Consider the following 17443-nt stretch of genomic DNA (forward strand, 5'->3'; position numbering starts at 1 on the left):
AGTTCCAGACCAGCCTGACCAACATGGTGAAACCCCGTCTCTACTAAAAATACAAAATTAGCCAGGCGTGGTGGTGTGTGCCTGTAATCCCAACTACTTGGGAGGCTGAGGCAGGAGAATTGCTTGAACCCAGGAGGCGGAGGTTAAAGTGAGCCGAGATGGCGCCATTGCACTCCAGCCTGGGCAACAAGAGCAAAACTCTGTCTCAGAAAAAAAAAAAAAAAAAAAAAAGAACAGATTTAATGAAACTTCTTGAGTCCCAGTTTTTACATCTGTAAAATGGGAATATTGACGGTGACAATTCAATGACATTAAGAATATACAATGCTGACAAACTAAACAGTTCATAAATGCCAGTGGTTGTCATCCTCATTATCCTGGTGCTCAGGAAGGCAATGTGAGACCTGTTGAAATAGCACAGGGTTTGGGGTCAGATGATGCTGAATTCCAGTTCTGTGTTGGCTCCTTCCTAGTTATGTGACCTCATGATGCCACTTCATGCAGGGGGTCACGTACCACTTAAATCTCCAGAACATTTTGGGAAATTGACATAGGGTTAGCAAACCTCCCCCACCCCCATATAAAAATATTAATACTTCTTTTTTTTTTGAGGTGGAGTCTGGTTGTGTCGCCCAGGCTGCAGTGCAGTAGTGCAATCTCGCCTCACTGCAACATTTGCCTCCTGGGTTCAAACGATTCTCCTCCTTCAGCCTCCCGAGTAGCTGAAATTACAGGTGCTCACCACCACACCCAGCCAATTTTTGTATTTTTAGTAGAGATGGGATTACACCATGTTGGCCAGCCTGGTCTCAAACTCCTGACCTCAAGTGATCCACCTGCCTCAGCCTCCCAAACTGCTGGGATTACAGGCATGAGCCACTACACCCGACCAAGAATATTAATACTTTTTTTTAAAAAAATCGAACAGTTATTTATTTATTTATTTATTTTGAGATGGAGTCTCTCTCTGTTGCCCAGGCTGGAGTGCAGTGGCGCGATCTTGGCTCACTGCAACCTCTGTCCCCCTGGTTCAAACGATTCTCTTGCCTCAGCCTCCCGTTTGCCACCAGGCCCGGCTAATTTTTTTATTTTTAGTAGAGACGGGGTTTCACCATGTTGGGCAGGCTGGCCTCAAGCTCCTGACCTCGTGATCGGCTCGCCTGGGCCTCCCAAAATGCTGGGATTACAGGCGTGAGCCACTGCACCCGGCCCCAAAATCTAACGTTTGTTATCACTGTTGTTTTACAAAAGAAAGGACATTTTAATGCAACCCATGCCCATCCGTAGGGGCTGAAGGTCCCTCTGAGGTGATTGATAAAGCTGAAAAAAGAGACTATGGGAAGAGAAGAGGAATATTATCAATTAGCTATTTTAGAGGCAGGGCAAACTATGAGCTAGGTATTCCTATAAGGAAATGACACTAAAAAACATACAGCAAGAAAATAATAGAGCTGGAGTTTTCTGATTTTTCTGAGTCCAGAATTTGTTTCACTGTTCTCATTTCAGCTCTCTCTAACAGGATGAATGACCTTGATTTCAGAATCCCCAAGCAGGTGGTGAGATCCAAAATTGAGACAAAAGAAACGGGGCTGTTCCGAAAAAAAGCTAGGTGGCAGGTGTCTAACATGCCAGGGAGCTAAAACAGGGTGTGCAAGTTTCAGCAGCAGGTTGAATTTAGAATGGGGAAGGAGACCAGAGGAGACGCCAGACAGGATGACTTTGTCCCATTGGCCTGGAGGCAGACCCATGTTTCTCCACCCCTCATATCACCCACCAGTTTGTAATAGTATCTTTGAATGACGATCTGATTAAGGTCCGTCTCCTCCATTAGTCCACAAGTTTCGGGGGTACATCTACTTTGCTCATTTCCATATCACCAGAGTCTAGCACAAGGCCTGGTACGTAGTAGGTGCTCAATAAATATGTTAGATGAAAGGAAGATAACACCTCTATGTACTAGCAGTGAGACTCCAGGCATGCAATATCTCTCTGTCCTTCAGTCTCTTCATCTCAAAGTTTAATTTAAATATGGTAATGCCTGTATGCAACTCCCAGCATCCAGTAGGCACTCACTAAACACAGTTCTCCACCCTCCTTTTTTCCTCTGCCCCTCCCTCGGTTTTCCCACTACTTCCTGCATGGTGACACACCCATAGTTTGGAGCCATAAAACCCAACCCAGGTTGGACTCTCACCTCTCCAGCCCCTTCTGCTCCAGCCCTGTCCTCAAATTGGGGGGCTGATGTCCCCATACACCTGGCTCTGGGTTCCCCTAACCCCAGAGTGCAGGACTAGGACCCGAGTGGACCTCAGGTCTGGCCAGGTCGCCATTGCCATGGAGACAGCAACAGTCCCCAGCCACAGGTTCCCTAAGTGACTGGTTACTCTTTAACGTATCCACCCACCTTGGGTGATTAGAAGAATCAATAAGATAACCGGGCGGTGGCAGCTGGCCGCACTCACCGCCTTCCTGGTGGACGGGCTCCTGGTGGCTCTGCTGCTGCTGTGAGTGGGCCCCTGCTCCTCCATGCCCCCAGCTCTCCGGCTGGGTGGGCTTGGCCATGGTCAGCGTGAACGCGCCCCTCGGGGCTCCAGTGGAGAGTTCTTACGGTAAGTGGGGCTGGGGGAAGACTGGACAGGGCGGGACTGCGGTCAGCTTTGGGAGACCATGGGACACCTCCCCGTGTGTTTCTTACGGGCCCAAAGCTCCTCCTGGAGCTCCTCTGGAAGGGCAGGAAGCCCCACGGAGGCAATGTGACTGCTTCCCTAAGCTCTCAAGCCGGGGCATGGCCTGCTTGGTGCGAGAAGTGCTGGGAGGGGCCGAGAAGCCCTGGGGCAGAGGCTTGGCTCATTTTGTCTGTCCAGAGGCCTTCCTGGGAATGCATCTCAGGGGTCTTTCCAAAACCCCACAGAGGGTGGGGCTTGGAAGCACCGTCCTGTTTCGATGCGGGGCAAATTGAGGTCCACCAAGAGAGGCTTGCTGGGCCTAGGTCAGGTTGCTGGTGCATTATCAAGCTGGGCGTGGGACCGGGCAGCTCGGTCGCTCCGCACCTCCGTTGGCTCTGGATAATGGGGAGGAGGTAGAAAGCGCCGCGCAGGGTGGAGCGTTGGAAAATGAGAATATCTTGTGCGGACGTGTGAAACTCAGATGCAGGGCTAGAAAGCATGTGTTACTGAGAGTGAAAGGCTCAGGCTCACTCCTTAGGGTGACCCCCACATTGGAAGCAACCCAACGTCCCTCGGCAGAGGGAAGACGGGTAAATAAAGCGTGAGACGTCTTTACAGTGGAATGCTATCCCATTGTTCAAGGAAACAACGCACATCTGTGTGTGACAGGGAAGAACCTCTCAGTTAAATTAAGTGAAAACGGTACACTGAAGAACTGTATAGCTGCTGATAGCGAAACGGATATAGATGTATATATGTACACACGCGTATACATGTACATTCCACGCATAGAAAATTCGTGGAATGACACGATAAAATTGGTGACAGGTTTGTTTCTGAGGAGGGAAATTCAAGAGAATGTTTTATCTTTTGGGGACACATTTTGGATTTTTTAAAAGTTGGGTGCCTTTTATAAACCTGTTCAAATCACACACCCGCACAGAACTTGGCCTCTGGAATCCAGTAGACCTCGGGGTCTAGTTGTGACTCTGTCACATGGCTCAACATTCACGTGCCTCTTGCTTTCTTTCTGAAGTGGAGACAGGACTAGGATGTGTCTTAAGATCATGGTGGATGCCGTGGGGAACAAGGGTGTAAAGCCCTTGATACCACGTGCATTGCAAAGACACAATCAACATTTATGTCATCAATTGCTGAGGACAGAGGGCCAGTGAATGACAGAATCAGGGCCTGATCTCCTGACTCTAGTCAGGGAGAATCTTCTTTGCTTTGACCCCCATCAAACAGGAATATGTGATGCACTGGAAATGGCAGAGGCTGAAGAAACCAACAGCCTGGGAACCCATCCCACACACCAGCTGTGTGACCTTGGGCAAGACATTTCCCCTCTCTGAACTTATTTCCTCATCTGTAAAACGAAGATAACAACAGGACCTATCTCCCAGAGGGTGGAGAATTAGAGGAGATAGCATAGAGGAGATTAAGGGTGAGGCCACCCTTAATCCACAATTTTAAGACCTGGAGTAAAGATGCAAATGGATGACTTGGTTGAACCTGTGGCTAGGGGAAGACATTGTCTCTCAAAGGGGCCAGAAAGCTTCTGGGGAAGGACAGCCCAGGTCATAAGGCTAAGCTAGGGGTGAACAGAAGGCCCCACAGTGTCTCTTAAAGGATGATACAATAATATAACCTGACAGCCTTTCACTGTCTCCCACGTCTCTGCACCTTGTAGGATGTCCTCATGTCTCTTCATCTCTGCTCCTGTGTCATACTCATTATATAGCAAGCATTCAGCAATTATTAGAATGGTTGCTTGTATCGACGGGTAGGTGCGTGAATGGATGGATGAATGGGTTAGTGAATGTTCTACTATTATCTCTCAGACAGCTGTTTCATTTTCCAAACGGCTGTCTGAGATAAATAATATTGTAATCTCCAAGGACAGAAGAAAAAACTAAGGTTCAAGATTAAAAAAAAACACACAAACAAACAAAAAATGTCATCTGACTCGAGACTTGACACAATCCAGCTGTTGCTGGCCCTCTGCTCTAGGCCACAGATATGGCTGAACAGAGAAAGGAGAACTCCAGTGACCTTGCAGTACATCCACAAAAAATGAGCACTTTTGTCCTGGGGCAGTGGAACATTCACTGCAGTGGATGTGTGCCTATGTGTATGTGTGTGAGAGTGGCTGAAAGACCCTGATTTGATATTTTTGATAAAATACACCTGGGTTAGCATCCTAGATCTACCTTATTAAAAAAAAAAAAAACTGTGTGGTTTTGTTAGTCAAATCATTACCCCTCTCTGAGCTTCACATGTTGTATCTGTAAAATGAGCTAGTGAAGTCTGCTGGAAGGCTCCAGAAAAAAAAAAAAGAAAGAAAGAAAAGAAAAATTTGCTTTCTGAGAAAAGAAACAAGTGCTCCAAGGAAACAAAACCCCTCTCCCAGGCTGGGTGCAGTGGCTCACGCCTGTAATCCCAGCACTTTGGGAGGCTGAGGCGGGCAGATAACTTGAGATTAGGAGTTTGAGACCAGCCTGGCCAACATGGCAAAACCCTGTCTCTACTAAAAATACAAACATTAGCCAGGCATGATGGCACACGCCTGTCCAGCTACTTGGGAGGCTGAGGCATGAGACTCACTTGAACCTGGGAGGTAGAGTTTGCATTAAGCTGAGATCATGCCACTGCCACTCCAGCTTGGGCAGCAGAACAAGACTCTATCTCAAAAAAACAAAACAAAACAAACAAAAAACAAACAAAAAATCTTCTTCTGGGGTTCTCTAATGGGGATAACATTAATCATCTCCTAAGATGACTATAGTAGAGGTGCATTGGTGGGTCAGGGACATGGCACATAGCAGAGCCTCAGTTAGAGGCAGAGGAAGACATGGCTGTTGTGAGGATCAAATGGAAGGATCCATGAGTGCTTAGAACAGTGCTGGGTCCAGAGCAAGCACGCAAGAAATCCTCGTTGTGGTTTCATGTTTTTGAGCTTTAGCAGGACTCTAAAGAGCTGCTCTTTGGTGTGGTGATGCTGGGTGGACTTGGCCCTCCCTGGACTTCCGGTGCTTCCACGGCACACTGGATTTGGCTTTGTGGTTCTCGTCATCGCTCTGATCAGATAGTTGCTGGTGTGAATTGTGTCTGGCTCCCCCACCAGACTATAAACTCCATGAGTTCTGGGACCTGGGTAGTTTGTTCAGCCTTGTTTGTCTCACAATGTCTCACATGGTGACTGGCACAGAAGAAATGCTCAATAAGCATTTGTTGGATGAGTGAAATGATGGGCTTAAAACAGCGCTACAACGATGATCATCAATGTCAGCCAGATCCCACTCTCTTCCCTTCCTTCCTCTCTGCCCTCCTCACTGCATTGTCTTTGGTCCTTGTATTTGCTCCATTATAACCCAAACTGGCTGTCCCAGCTTCAGCTGTCATGTCTGCACTTACGTGTCTGAAGCTGGAGGCAGGAGGAGAAGAGGTTTTCCTCAGTGCCCTTGTTTCCTTTATCCAAAAGCAAAACTTCCCCAGAAACCTCCTGGCAGACTCCCCTAGTTCAAGGAAAGCTGGGAAGAGAAGTATGTAGTGGAAAGAGATGGGAAAGCCAAGATGGACCTAGACCAGTGATTTTTCTCTTGGGGTGTGGCACACTCCTGCTCCAAACAGAACTGAGGCTCTGGTATAAATGAGTTTCGCAGCCTCAGCACTGTTAACTTTCTGGCCTGGAAGATTCTCTGTGGTGAGGGGCTGTCCTGTGCATTGTAGGATGTTAAGCAGCATCCCTGGCCTTTACTCTGCTCCCTAGATGCCGGTAACATCTCTTCCCATCAGTTTTGCCAATGAAAAAGTGTCTCCAGAAAGCCAAATGTACCCTGGGGCACATATAACCCCACTGTGTTATAGGAGAACAAGGTAGTTCTGGGGAGTGTCTACCACAATGGAGTAGAGTAGACTGTGACTCTTGTGTTGTTCTGCTTTGAGTGCCAGGATCTTGCTCAGTGTCAATCTGGTACTACCCTGAGTAACTCTGAGGATGAGGTGCTAAGCATGCATATCTGTGTGCTAACCTGACTCCTGGCCTTATTACTTTTCTACCCTTATTTTCCCTTTAACAAGTTTCCCTTGGTTATTTATTTTGCTTCTTTGGTAGTTGCTCATTTCTGTAAGTACCTCGAAACTCCTTGAAGGAAAGGTCTGTATCTATCTCATTCTTTTTGTTATAGTCCAGCCTTCCACAGGGCCTGATCCCATGTAGACCTTGATTGAAGATTAATTAAGTGGATGAATGAATGGGAAGATGGATGGATGAATGAATGTATGTTTAGGTGGGTGGATAGGTGAATGGACTGATGAATGAATGTGATGTGATGAATGGATGTGATAGATGGGTGGAGGGATGCATGAATGGAATAGAGGGAGAAATAACTGGATGGATGAGACAAATGAATGAGTAACTGGGGAGATGGCTGGGTGGATAGATGGGTGGATGGATTAATAAAAAGATGTTATGGGTGGATGGGTGGGTGTGGAGGATGATGCATGGATGGGTAAGTAGATGGATGGAAAGATATGTAGGTGCATGTGATAAATGGATGAATAAGTAGCTGGATAGATGGGTAGGTGGTTAGGGGAAGGATGGATGGACAAATGATGTGATGAGTGGGTTGATGAAAAGACGGATGAATGGATGGATAAAAAGGGGTGGGCTGAGGTAGCCTGGAATAGCAGCATCTTCAAGTGCTCTAGACAGGACAAGTGAAGAGATAGGGGATGTCAGCAATCTTCCATCAGGGCAATACTGTATATCTGTTTTTAAGTGCCAGGTGAGCCTAGTTTTTCCTAGCTATGTAGGCCTAGTCCCTTTGACCAATAGCATCAGCTTGAGGACAGATCAGAGGCCATTGTCGGAGGCAGTTTGGTGACGTGGCTCTGCCCCTTGAAGCTCTATGATGATGGTGCTTTGCTTCACTTCTCTGGTCCTCAGTTTCTTCACCCATCAAATGAGCCTTGGTTGTTGTGAAGATTCCATGAGCTAATGAAACAGAAAAGGTAATAGAAGCTATAACGAACATGTCGTGTCCTTGTGAAGGGTGGATAGGCCCAAAATCGAGTAGGACCCCAGATGCTGGCTGGCTATGGGACTGTGTCCAATATCAGGCTATGGCTGTTCCCACTCTTCATTCTCAAAATATGGCCCCTCTCCAGCCCTTCCCCTATCTCCCCTCCCACATCACCTTCCCATCCTACGTCAATTCAGTCTTCAGCCCCTATGATTCACAAACCTGGTTGCACATAGGAAACTTTTTAAAACAATTTTGGGGCTCCACTCCAGACCCAGTGAATCAGTCTCCTGGGGTGAGTTCCAAGAATCTGTAATTTTTTGAGCTCCTTGTGTGATTTAGGGTATGCAGTTCAGTTGAGGTATGGAAACCATTGCCTTACTTTCTCCCATTTAGTAAACAGAGGAACTAAATATCCAGAGTGCACCTTGCCTCAACCCAGAAGCCTCCCGTATTCATTAATTCATTGTTCATTTGTTCATTTCTTCAACAATCTTCCACTGGAGGCTTATGGTATTTAAGACATTTTGTAAGGCACTGGGGAAACACAGGAGGATAAAACTTTGCTTCATGTGGTGGCTCATGCCTGTAATCCCAGCACTTTGGGAGGCCAAGGTGGGTGGATCACCTGAGATCAGGAGTTAGAGACCAGGTAGAGGCGGAGGTTGCAGTGAGCCAAGATCACGCCACTGCACTCTAGCCTGGCGACAAGAGTCAGACTCTGTCTCAAAACCAAAACAAAACAAAACAAAACCAAAAAAACAACAAAAAAACAACTCTGCTTCAGATCTTAAACCGTGCTCAGTTTGGCAGGAGGACAGACAAGCCAGCAGCAACCAAAGACAGAGTGCCATGATAAGGACAGCAAAGGCACTGTGGGATACAGAGGGACTTAGGAGAAGGGGAAGGGGTCACAGACTTCTTGACCTTGGAGGAGTAGACTGATATCTAAGCTGGAACCTTGGTTTAGCAGGAGTCAGCCGGGAGAAGAGATGGTGGGGAAGAGTGTTCCCAGCTGAGGGAACAGCATATGAAAAGGCCTGGAGCCCGGCCACACACTGCTCTGATTTTACTTATATTTGACTGCAATTAATTCCATCCTTTACTGAAAGTATCTTGAGACTTGTCTGGTTGTTTCATGACTGATTAATCTTATTCCTAAAAGCATGCTGAGGCTGGGCATGGTGGCTTATGGTGGATTACACGCCTGTAATCCCAGCACTTTGGGAGGCTAAGACGGGTGGATCACTTGAGGTCAGGAGTTCGAGACCAGCCTAGTCAACATGGTGAAACCCTGTCTCTACTAAGCATACAAAAATTAGCTGGATGTGGTGCCAGACGCCTGTAATCCCAGCTACTTGGGAGGCTGAGGCAGGAGAATCACTTGAACCCAGGTGGTGGAGGTTGCAGTGAGCCGAGGTTGTACCACTGCACTCCAACCTGGGCAACAGAGGGAAACTTGTCTTAAAAAAAAAAAAAAAAAAAAAAAGCATGCTGAGATGCTTAAGTGAAGGAATTGTGCCTTCCATTTTTCCTGACTCATATGCCTGTAGCATAAGGATGGGTCAATGATAAGGGAAGAAATTTGTTTTCATTTAAGCCCCTTTTATGTAATGGGCAAGATGTTGGCTATTTGATATGTTTTCTCCCTTTTAAGCCTTGCAATAACCCATCCAAGTAGGAAATATTATCTCCATTTTATAAACAAAGAAATTGAGATTCAGAGTTGTTAAGTCACGTTTCCCTGCATCGCCTTGCAAATAGGTGATTAAAATCTAGTCTGACACCAAATCTTCATTCTTTCACCTATTATGTCATAATAGCATCCAAGGAGGTTACCACCTTCTACCACCTACTAGCTGTGTGACCTTGAGTAAATGACTCAATTCTCTTTTTTTTTTTTTTGAGATGGAGTCTTGCTCTGCTGCCCAGGCTGGAGTGCAATGGTATGATCCTGGCTCACTGCAACCTCTGCCTCCTGGGTTCAAACAATTCTCCTGCCTCAGCCTCCTGAGTAGCTGGGATTGTAGCTGGGGTTACAAGCGCCTGCCACGATGCCTGGCTAATTTTTTGTATTTTTAGTAGAGATGGGGTTTCACCATGTTCGCCAGGCTAGTTTTGAACTCCTGACCTCAAGTGATCTGCCCGCCTCGGTCTCCCAAAGTGCTGGGATTACAGGCCTGAGCCGCTGCGCCCGGCCGACTCAATCTTTTTTGCCTCAGTTTCCTCATCTGTCAAATGGGGTTGATGATAATACCATTTACTTCACAGGGTTGTTGTGAGAAATAAAGTCAATATTTGTAAAGTGCTGAGTGTCTAGCACATAGAAAGTGCTATGTGAATTTGAACTGTTATTATTATTATACCTATAGTGTGTGCATCTACTATATGCAAAGGACTGGATGCTTACTAGGTGTTAGCATCATTTTGGCTGTTGTAGAAACAACAGAGATGAGTAAGGAATAGATAACTGGTCCCAGGATGCAACTGTCTCTGGCTGGAGAGTAAGGACAAGGCTTTGTTGCAAGCCTTCTGGGGCCCTGGGATGCCCAGGGTCTCCTCTTGGGGGTGCTGGTTCATAGATGGGGGCCTGTGTGGCTCCTTCACAGAGGAGGAGGCAGATGAGAGGCATAGAAAGGGAGGGGACAGACCTATCCTCATCAGAGACCTGGGAGATGGCTCTGGCCCTGGCCCTGGGTAGCTGTTTGTGACCTCACTCAAGTCCTTCTCCTGCTGTTTCTCCATCTCCTTTTTTTTTTTTTTTTTTTTTTGAGACAGAGTCTCAATGTCACCCAGTGGCTCTATCTCTGCTCACTGTAACCTCCACCTCCTGGGTTCAAGCAATTCTCATGCCTCAGCCTCCCAAGTAGCTGGGATTGCACGTGTGTGCCACCACACCTGACAAATTTTTGTAGTTTTGGTAGAGATGGGTTTCACCATGTTGGCCAGGCTGGACTCCTGGCCTCTTGTGATCCTCCCACCTCGGCCTCCCAAAGTGCTGGGATTACATGTGTGAGCCACAGCACCCAGCCTCCATTTCCTCTTTTGAGAAATGGAGGTATGACAACCATCTGGCTCAGCCATTGTCACACAGTATTCCCTGGGTCCTAAGAGTCAGGAAAGATGCTCCAGGGTTCCCTTTGAGGGTAATGTGGGTAGGGACGTGTTCAAATGGACTAGGGCTTAGCCTCTCCCCACCCTTCAACCTCTGGCTCCATCAGAGACACTTCTTTTTGACTTTTGTATATTTCTTTTTATTTTATTTTAGAGACAGGGGTCTCGCTATGTTGCCCAGGCTAGCCTCAAACTCCTGGGCTCAAGCAATCCTCCTGCCTCAGCCTCAGCCTCCCAGCCCCTGGGATTACCTGCTCATGCCACTGCACCCGGCACTCTGTTTTGACTTTTAAATGAAATATTTAATGGAGGGTCTCCACAGTTCAAAAATATTTGGAAAATCAGAAGACCACACCAGTGTGTTTCAAACTGCAATCTTAACCCAGGAATAGGTCATGCAATTTTTTCTTTCTTTTTTTTTCTAGATGGAGTCTTGCTCTGTCACCCAGGCTGGAGTGCAGTGGCACGATCTTGGCTCACTGCAACCTCTGCCTCCTGGGTTCAAGCAATTCTCTGCCTCAGCTTCCTGAGTAGCTGGGATTACAGGTGCCCACCACCGCGCCCAGCTACTTTTTGTATTTTTACTAGAGACGGACTTTCACCATCTTGGCCAGGCTGGTCTTGAACTCCTGACCTCATGATCCACCTGCCTCGACCTCCCAAAGTGCTGGGGTTACAGGTGTGAGCCACCGTGGCCAGCCAGTCCTTCAATTTATTGGGATTGTATTAGTTCAGACAATATAGCTTATGTAACAAGCAAATGCAGACTTTAAGTTAGAAGTTTATTGACCTCTGTGGCATAGTCATCCAGGGACCCCTAAGGTCACCCTAGCCCAGAGAGACACTTTCACTTCTACTCACATTCCATTGGTGAGAACTAGTCACATGGCCCTTGCCAAATGCAAAGGGGTCTGGAAGATGTGGTCCCTAGCGGGGTGGGACTAGCTGTAAAGTTTGTAAAGGGGAGCATGAATTAGTTGGTACACAGTTGATTGTTTGTGCAGTAGGGTCGTGCTCACACGTCCCTCCACACACACACGTTAAATATGTATAACAAGTGTAAATATACAATTTAAAAAAGTATCTTTTTTTTTTTTGGTTTGTTTTTGTTTTGTTGTTGTTTTTGAAACAGGGTCTTGCTCTGTCATGTGGGCTACAGTGAGCCACAATCATGGTTCACTGCAGCCTCAACCTCCCAAGCTCAAGCAATCCTTCCATCTAAGCCTCCCAAGTAGCTGGGACCACAGGTGCATGCCACCATGCCCAGCTAATTTTTTATTTTTATTTTTTTGTAGTGACAGGTCTTGCTGTGTTGCACAGGCTGGTTTCCTACTCCTGTCCTCAATCTTCCTGCATCAGCCTCCCAAAATGCCGGGATTACAGGTGTGAGCTACTGCACCTGGCCTTTACAATTTTTTTTACATAAAATGTTTCAATAAAAAGTGCATAGATAGATACAGAGATAGCAATAAAGCAAATGTGACAGAATGCAACCAGTTGAATTTAGGCGAAAGGATACATCAGTGCTCACTATACTAGTCTTTCAAACTTTAAAGTTTGAAATTTTTCGAAGTAAAATATTGGAGAAAATGAAATTCTTAAAATTTACTAGACCTATAAGTAGAATAAAACAGTAAGTTATAACTAAAGTAAGATTTGGCCAGACTCAGTGGCTCATGCCTGTAATCCCAGCACTTTGGGAGGCTGAGGTGGGTGAATCACTTGACCCCAGGAGTTCAAGACCAGCCTGGGCAATATGGCAAAAACCCACCTCTACAAAAAACTCAAAAATTAGCTGGGCCTGGTGGTACACGCCTGTAGTCCCACCTACTCGGGAGGCTGAGGCAAGAGGATTGCTTGAGCCCAGGAGGTGAAGGTTGCTGTGAGCCGAGATTACAACACCACACTCCAGCCTGGGTGACAGAGCGTAATCCTAGTGCTTTGGGAGGTCAAGGCAGAAAAATTGCCACCACACCTGGACTTAAAAAATATTTTTGCTGAAGTATAACATTCATAACAGAAAAAGGCACAAATCATCAATGTATCGCTTTATGAAATTTCATATGTTAACAAAAGAATGAAATAAAATAAAATAGAAAATATCATAGAGCACTTCATGTAGTAAGAGTAAGATATGTATGTTTTTGAAACTTTTGTTTTATTTATGTATATTTATGGATTTGTGCTTGATGTTGTGATAATAGCAAAAATTTATAGAGTACTTACTAGGGTTTTACACATATTAACTCCTAATTCTCGACATGTCCCTATGGGCCGGGCGCAGTGGCACACGCCTGTAATCCTAGTACTTTGGGAGCCCGAGGTGGGTGGATCACTTGAGGTCAGGAGTTCAAGACCAGCCTGGCCAACATGGTGAAATCCCATCTCTACTAAAAATTCAAAAATTAGCTGGGCATGGTGGTGCGCACCTGTAATCCCAGCTACTCAGGAGGCTGAGGCAGGAGAATCACTTGAACCCGGGAGGCGGAGGTTGCAGCGAGCCAAGATCGCACCACTGCACTCCAGCCTGGCAACAGAGCAACAGTCCGTCTCAAAAAAAAAAAAAAAAAATTAACTCCTTGGCCAGACATGGTGGTGCACACTTAAATCCCAGCACTTTGGGAGGCTGAGGCAAGAGGTTCACTTAAGGGTAGGAGTTCAAGACCAGCCTGAGCTACAAAGTGAGAAAATAAATAAATAAATAAATTACTCCTTTAATCCTCACAACTGTCTATTGAGGTAGGTACTGTCATCATACCCATTTCTGAGAAAACAAAGTCTCAGACAGACTAAATAGCTTATTCAAAACCACGCAGCGCATGAGAGGCGGAGCTAGAATTCAACATCAAGGATTGTATTAGAAAAGGCAATACCAGCTTATCAACCCAAAACACGAGAGGAGAGTTTATCTCTCCTTCACGCAGTTGTCCAGGGTCCCCTACTCCTTCCTCCCTAGATGGAAGATGGGCTTTTTTTTTTTTTTGAGACATAAATATATGTGTGTGTGTGTGTGTGTATACATATATGTGTGTGTATACATATATATATATATATATATTTTTTTTTTTTTTTTTTTTTTTTTTTGAGACAGGGTCTCACTCTGTGGCCCAGGCTGGAGTGCAGTGGTACCATCTTGGCTCATCACAACCTCCACCTCCTAGGTTCAAACGATTCTCGTGCCTCAGCTTCCTGAGTGGCTGGGATTACAGGTTTGCATTACCACACCCAGCTAATTTTTATATTTTTAATAGAGATGGGATTTTGCCATGTTGGCCAGGCTGGTATCGAACTCATGACCTCAAGTGATCCGCCTGCCTCGGCCTCCCAAAGTGCTGGGATTATAAGTGTGAGCCACCGGGCCCTTCCAGGAAGATGGGTTTTATTTGAACCACTGGGCCCTACTGGGATGGGTAGAATTTTCTGTATCATTCTGGGATCCACATCCTCCTCTGAAAATGGGGTTAATAATGCTAGTTCTATTTACCCCTCAGGGTAGCTCTGCTGCTCAAGGGGATAGAGGCAAGAGTGTCCTGCAAACTGCAAAAAGTTCCTTGAATGTAAAATGTTAGTATGTATTGTTAATGATATTGACCAAAGCTACATTACCATGTTACAGTGAAGATTAATTGAAACAGTGCATGGAAAGGCCTTGGTTCACATACAGACAAAGTCAGCTGTGAGTAATAGCCATAATAGTAATGTGGTTATGCAATTTAAAATATTGATTTATCTCCAAATTGGGATATAGTTGTATAGGATCTTTCTTACTAGCAAGTTAACACATTATGTCTATAACTAAAAAATCAAGAAGTCTTGATTTCTTGAGAAGTCAGTATAACCATGATGTTTAGAAATACAACCAAGAGGCTGGGCACGGTGGCTCATGCCTGTAATCCCAGCACTTTGGGAGGCTGAGGCAGGCAGATCACAAGGTCAGGAGTTCGAGACCAGCCTGGCCAACATGGTGAAACCCTGTCTCTACTAATAATACCAAAAAAATTAGCCGGGCATAGTGGCGGGCACCTGTAATCCCTGCTACTGTGGAGGCTGAGGCAGGAGAATCTCTTGAATGTGGGAGGTGGAGGTTGCAGTGAGCTGAGATCCCGCCATTGCATTCCAGCCTGGGCAACAAGAGCAAAACTCCATCTCAAAAAAAACAAAACAAAACAAAACAAAACTGGGCTGGCCACAGTGGCTCAAAATGCTGTAATCCCGGCATTTTGGGAGGATGAGTGGGGGGATCGTTTGAACCCAGGAGGTCGAGGTTGTAGTGAACAAACATCATGCCACTGCACTCCAGCTTGGATGATAGACTGAGACCCTGCCTCAAAAAAAGAGAAAGGAAAATAAATAAATAAATGAAAATTTAAAAGGAAAAGAAAATATTTAAATGCTATTTCAAACAATCTCAAATGTACCTGGAAACAGTTGGGACAGGAAGTCATGAAGGGAATGGGGCAGAGTTAGAGAAGGTCAGAGCACAGCCATGTTTCACATCCCAGCTGAAACTCCTCCAACAGCTTTGTATCGCCCTTCAGATACAACCTGAGCTCTTTTTCTTTCTTTCTTTTTTTTGTTTTTCTGAGTTGGAGTCTCACTCTGTCACCCAGGCTAGAGTGCAGTGGCACGATCTTGGCTCACTGCAACCTCCGCCTCCCAAGAAGCTGGGATTACAGGCGCGTGTCACCATGCCCAGCAATTTTTGTATTTTTAATAGAGTCAGGGTTTTACCATGTTGCCAGGCTGGTCTCAAACTCCTGACCTCAAGCAATTTGTCCACCTTGGCCACCGCGCCCGGCCCTGGGCTCTTTTCTTTGACCAAAAGGCTCTCACAGGCTCTGACTCTTGTCTGATAGTCTCTCATCTTTCTCCCTTTGGTCACTGCAGTCAGCCACACTGGACTTTTGGGTTTTTTTGTTTGTTTGTTTGTTTTTTTGTTTGTTTTGAGACGGAGTCTCGCTCTTTCACCCAGGCTGGAGTGCGGTGGCGCGATCTCGGCTCACTGGAAGCTCCGCCTCCCGGGTTCATGCCATTCTCCTGCCTCAGCACCCCCAAGTAGCTGCGACTACAGGCGCCCGCCACTGCGCCCGGCTAATTTTTTGTATTTTTAGTAGAGACGGGGTTTCACCGTGTTAGCCAGGATGGTCTCGATCTCCTGATCTTGTGACCTGCCCGCCTCGGCCTCCCGAAGTGCTGGGATTACAGGCATGAGCCACAACGCCCGGCCACACTGGCCTTTTGACAATCCTTCAATCATGCCAAGCACACTCCTGCCATTGGGCCTTTGTACTTGCTGTTCTCTCTGCCAGGAATGCCTTTTCCCCAGATCTTTGCATAGCTGATTTCTTCTCATTGTCGAGGCCTTAGTTCAAATGTCCTCCACTCAGAGCAGCCTCCCTTGAACACCCAAATCTAAGCCTGCCCCACCTCCATCCCTTGATAGCAATTCCATTATCCTCTACAGTGCTGAAATTACGTATTCCTTGATCTGTTTATCATCTGTCTCCTTCACAGAAGTTCCATGACAGCAGGGAGTTAGGCTGTCTTGTTCCCTGCTGTATCCCCAGCATGTAGAACAGTGCTTGGCACACAGTAGGCGCCCCATAAATATTTGCGGAATGAGAAAATACAGATGGGGACAGCTGAGTCAGTAGGGTGAGCAGCTGGCCGGGCCAGTGGTGGAGGGAGGAAACGGCAGCCTCTGCCTGGGCCTTGCCCTGGGTAAACAGACCTCCCTCTCCCCAGACAGCCACTGTTTGACGACTGTCTGCCATGGGCCTGGCTGAGCCTGGGCCGCCAAACTGCCAACGCCTCTGTATTCTCTGGGACAAGCAGTGGAGGCAGCCATACCTCCAGCAGAGTTTGTGAAGGAGCAGGTCAGAAAGTTGTCCAAACAGGCATGAGGAAGGGCGGAGGAGGTGGGGAGACAGGGAGAGAACAGGCGGCCCTGCCCTGGGCAGAGCCAGAGAAGCTGGAGGGAGGCCTGGGTGCTCCCCTGGGCAGCTTCCCAGGCAAACCCAGCTGCCTGCAGGGCTCAGCGCTGGGAGCAGGTTGTGGTCCCAGCTCTAGCCCTGACACACACAGGATCTCAGGTACTTGCCATTTGTAGGCCTTAGCTTCCTTACTTGTAAGTTAGAGGCTATGGGCAGATTAGTGGCTTTCAAACAATTTTTTTTGTTGTTGCTTTTTGTTTTTGAGACAGAGTCTCAATCTTGTCGCCCAGGCTGGAATGCAATGGTTCGATCTGGGCTCACTGCAACCTCCGCCTCCCAGGTTTAAGTAATTCTCCTGCCTCAGCCTCTGGAGGAGCTGGGATTACAGGTGCGTGCCACTACTGCCCAGCTAATTTTGTATTTTTAGTAGAGACGGGGTTTCGCCATGTTGGCCAGGCTGGTCTTGAACACAGCAAGATTCTATCTCTACAAAAAATACAAAAATTAGAGGCTGGGCCCGGTGGCTCACACCTGTAATCCCAGCACTTTGGGAGGCAGAGGTGGGCAGATCACTTGAGGTCAGGAATTCGAGATCAGCTTGGCCAACAGTGGGAAATCCCATCTCTACTAAAAATGCAAAAATTAGCCAGGCATGCTGGAGTACGCCTGTAATCCCAGCTACTTAGGAGGCTGGGGCAGGAGA

General features: G+C 46.8%; 1 protein-coding gene across 2 annotated transcripts in view; it reads left to right on the forward strand.

Annotated features, from left to right (window-relative positions):
• The first annotated feature begins 2454 nt into the window (after nucleotides 1-2454).
• HNF4A (hepatocyte nuclear factor 4 alpha) overlaps nucleotides 2455-17443 on the forward strand; it is a 76954-nt gene continuing 61965 nt past the window's right edge. For both annotated transcript variants that reach the window (XM_055373026.2, XM_031004889.3), the window contains exon 1: nucleotides 2455-2609. In XM_055373026.2, the coding sequence (XP_055229001.2) occupies nucleotides 2561-2609 (49 nt within the window). In that variant the 5' untranslated portion in view covers nucleotides 2455-2560. The remainder of the gene's footprint in view (nucleotides 2610-17443) is intronic.

Source organism: Gorilla gorilla, chromosome 21 (genome assembly GCF_029281585.2).
Source record: "Gorilla gorilla gorilla isolate KB3781 chromosome 21, NHGRI_mGorGor1-v2.1_pri, whole genome shotgun sequence".
Lineage (NCBI taxonomy): Eukaryota > Metazoa > Chordata > Mammalia > Primates > Hominidae > Gorilla > Gorilla gorilla.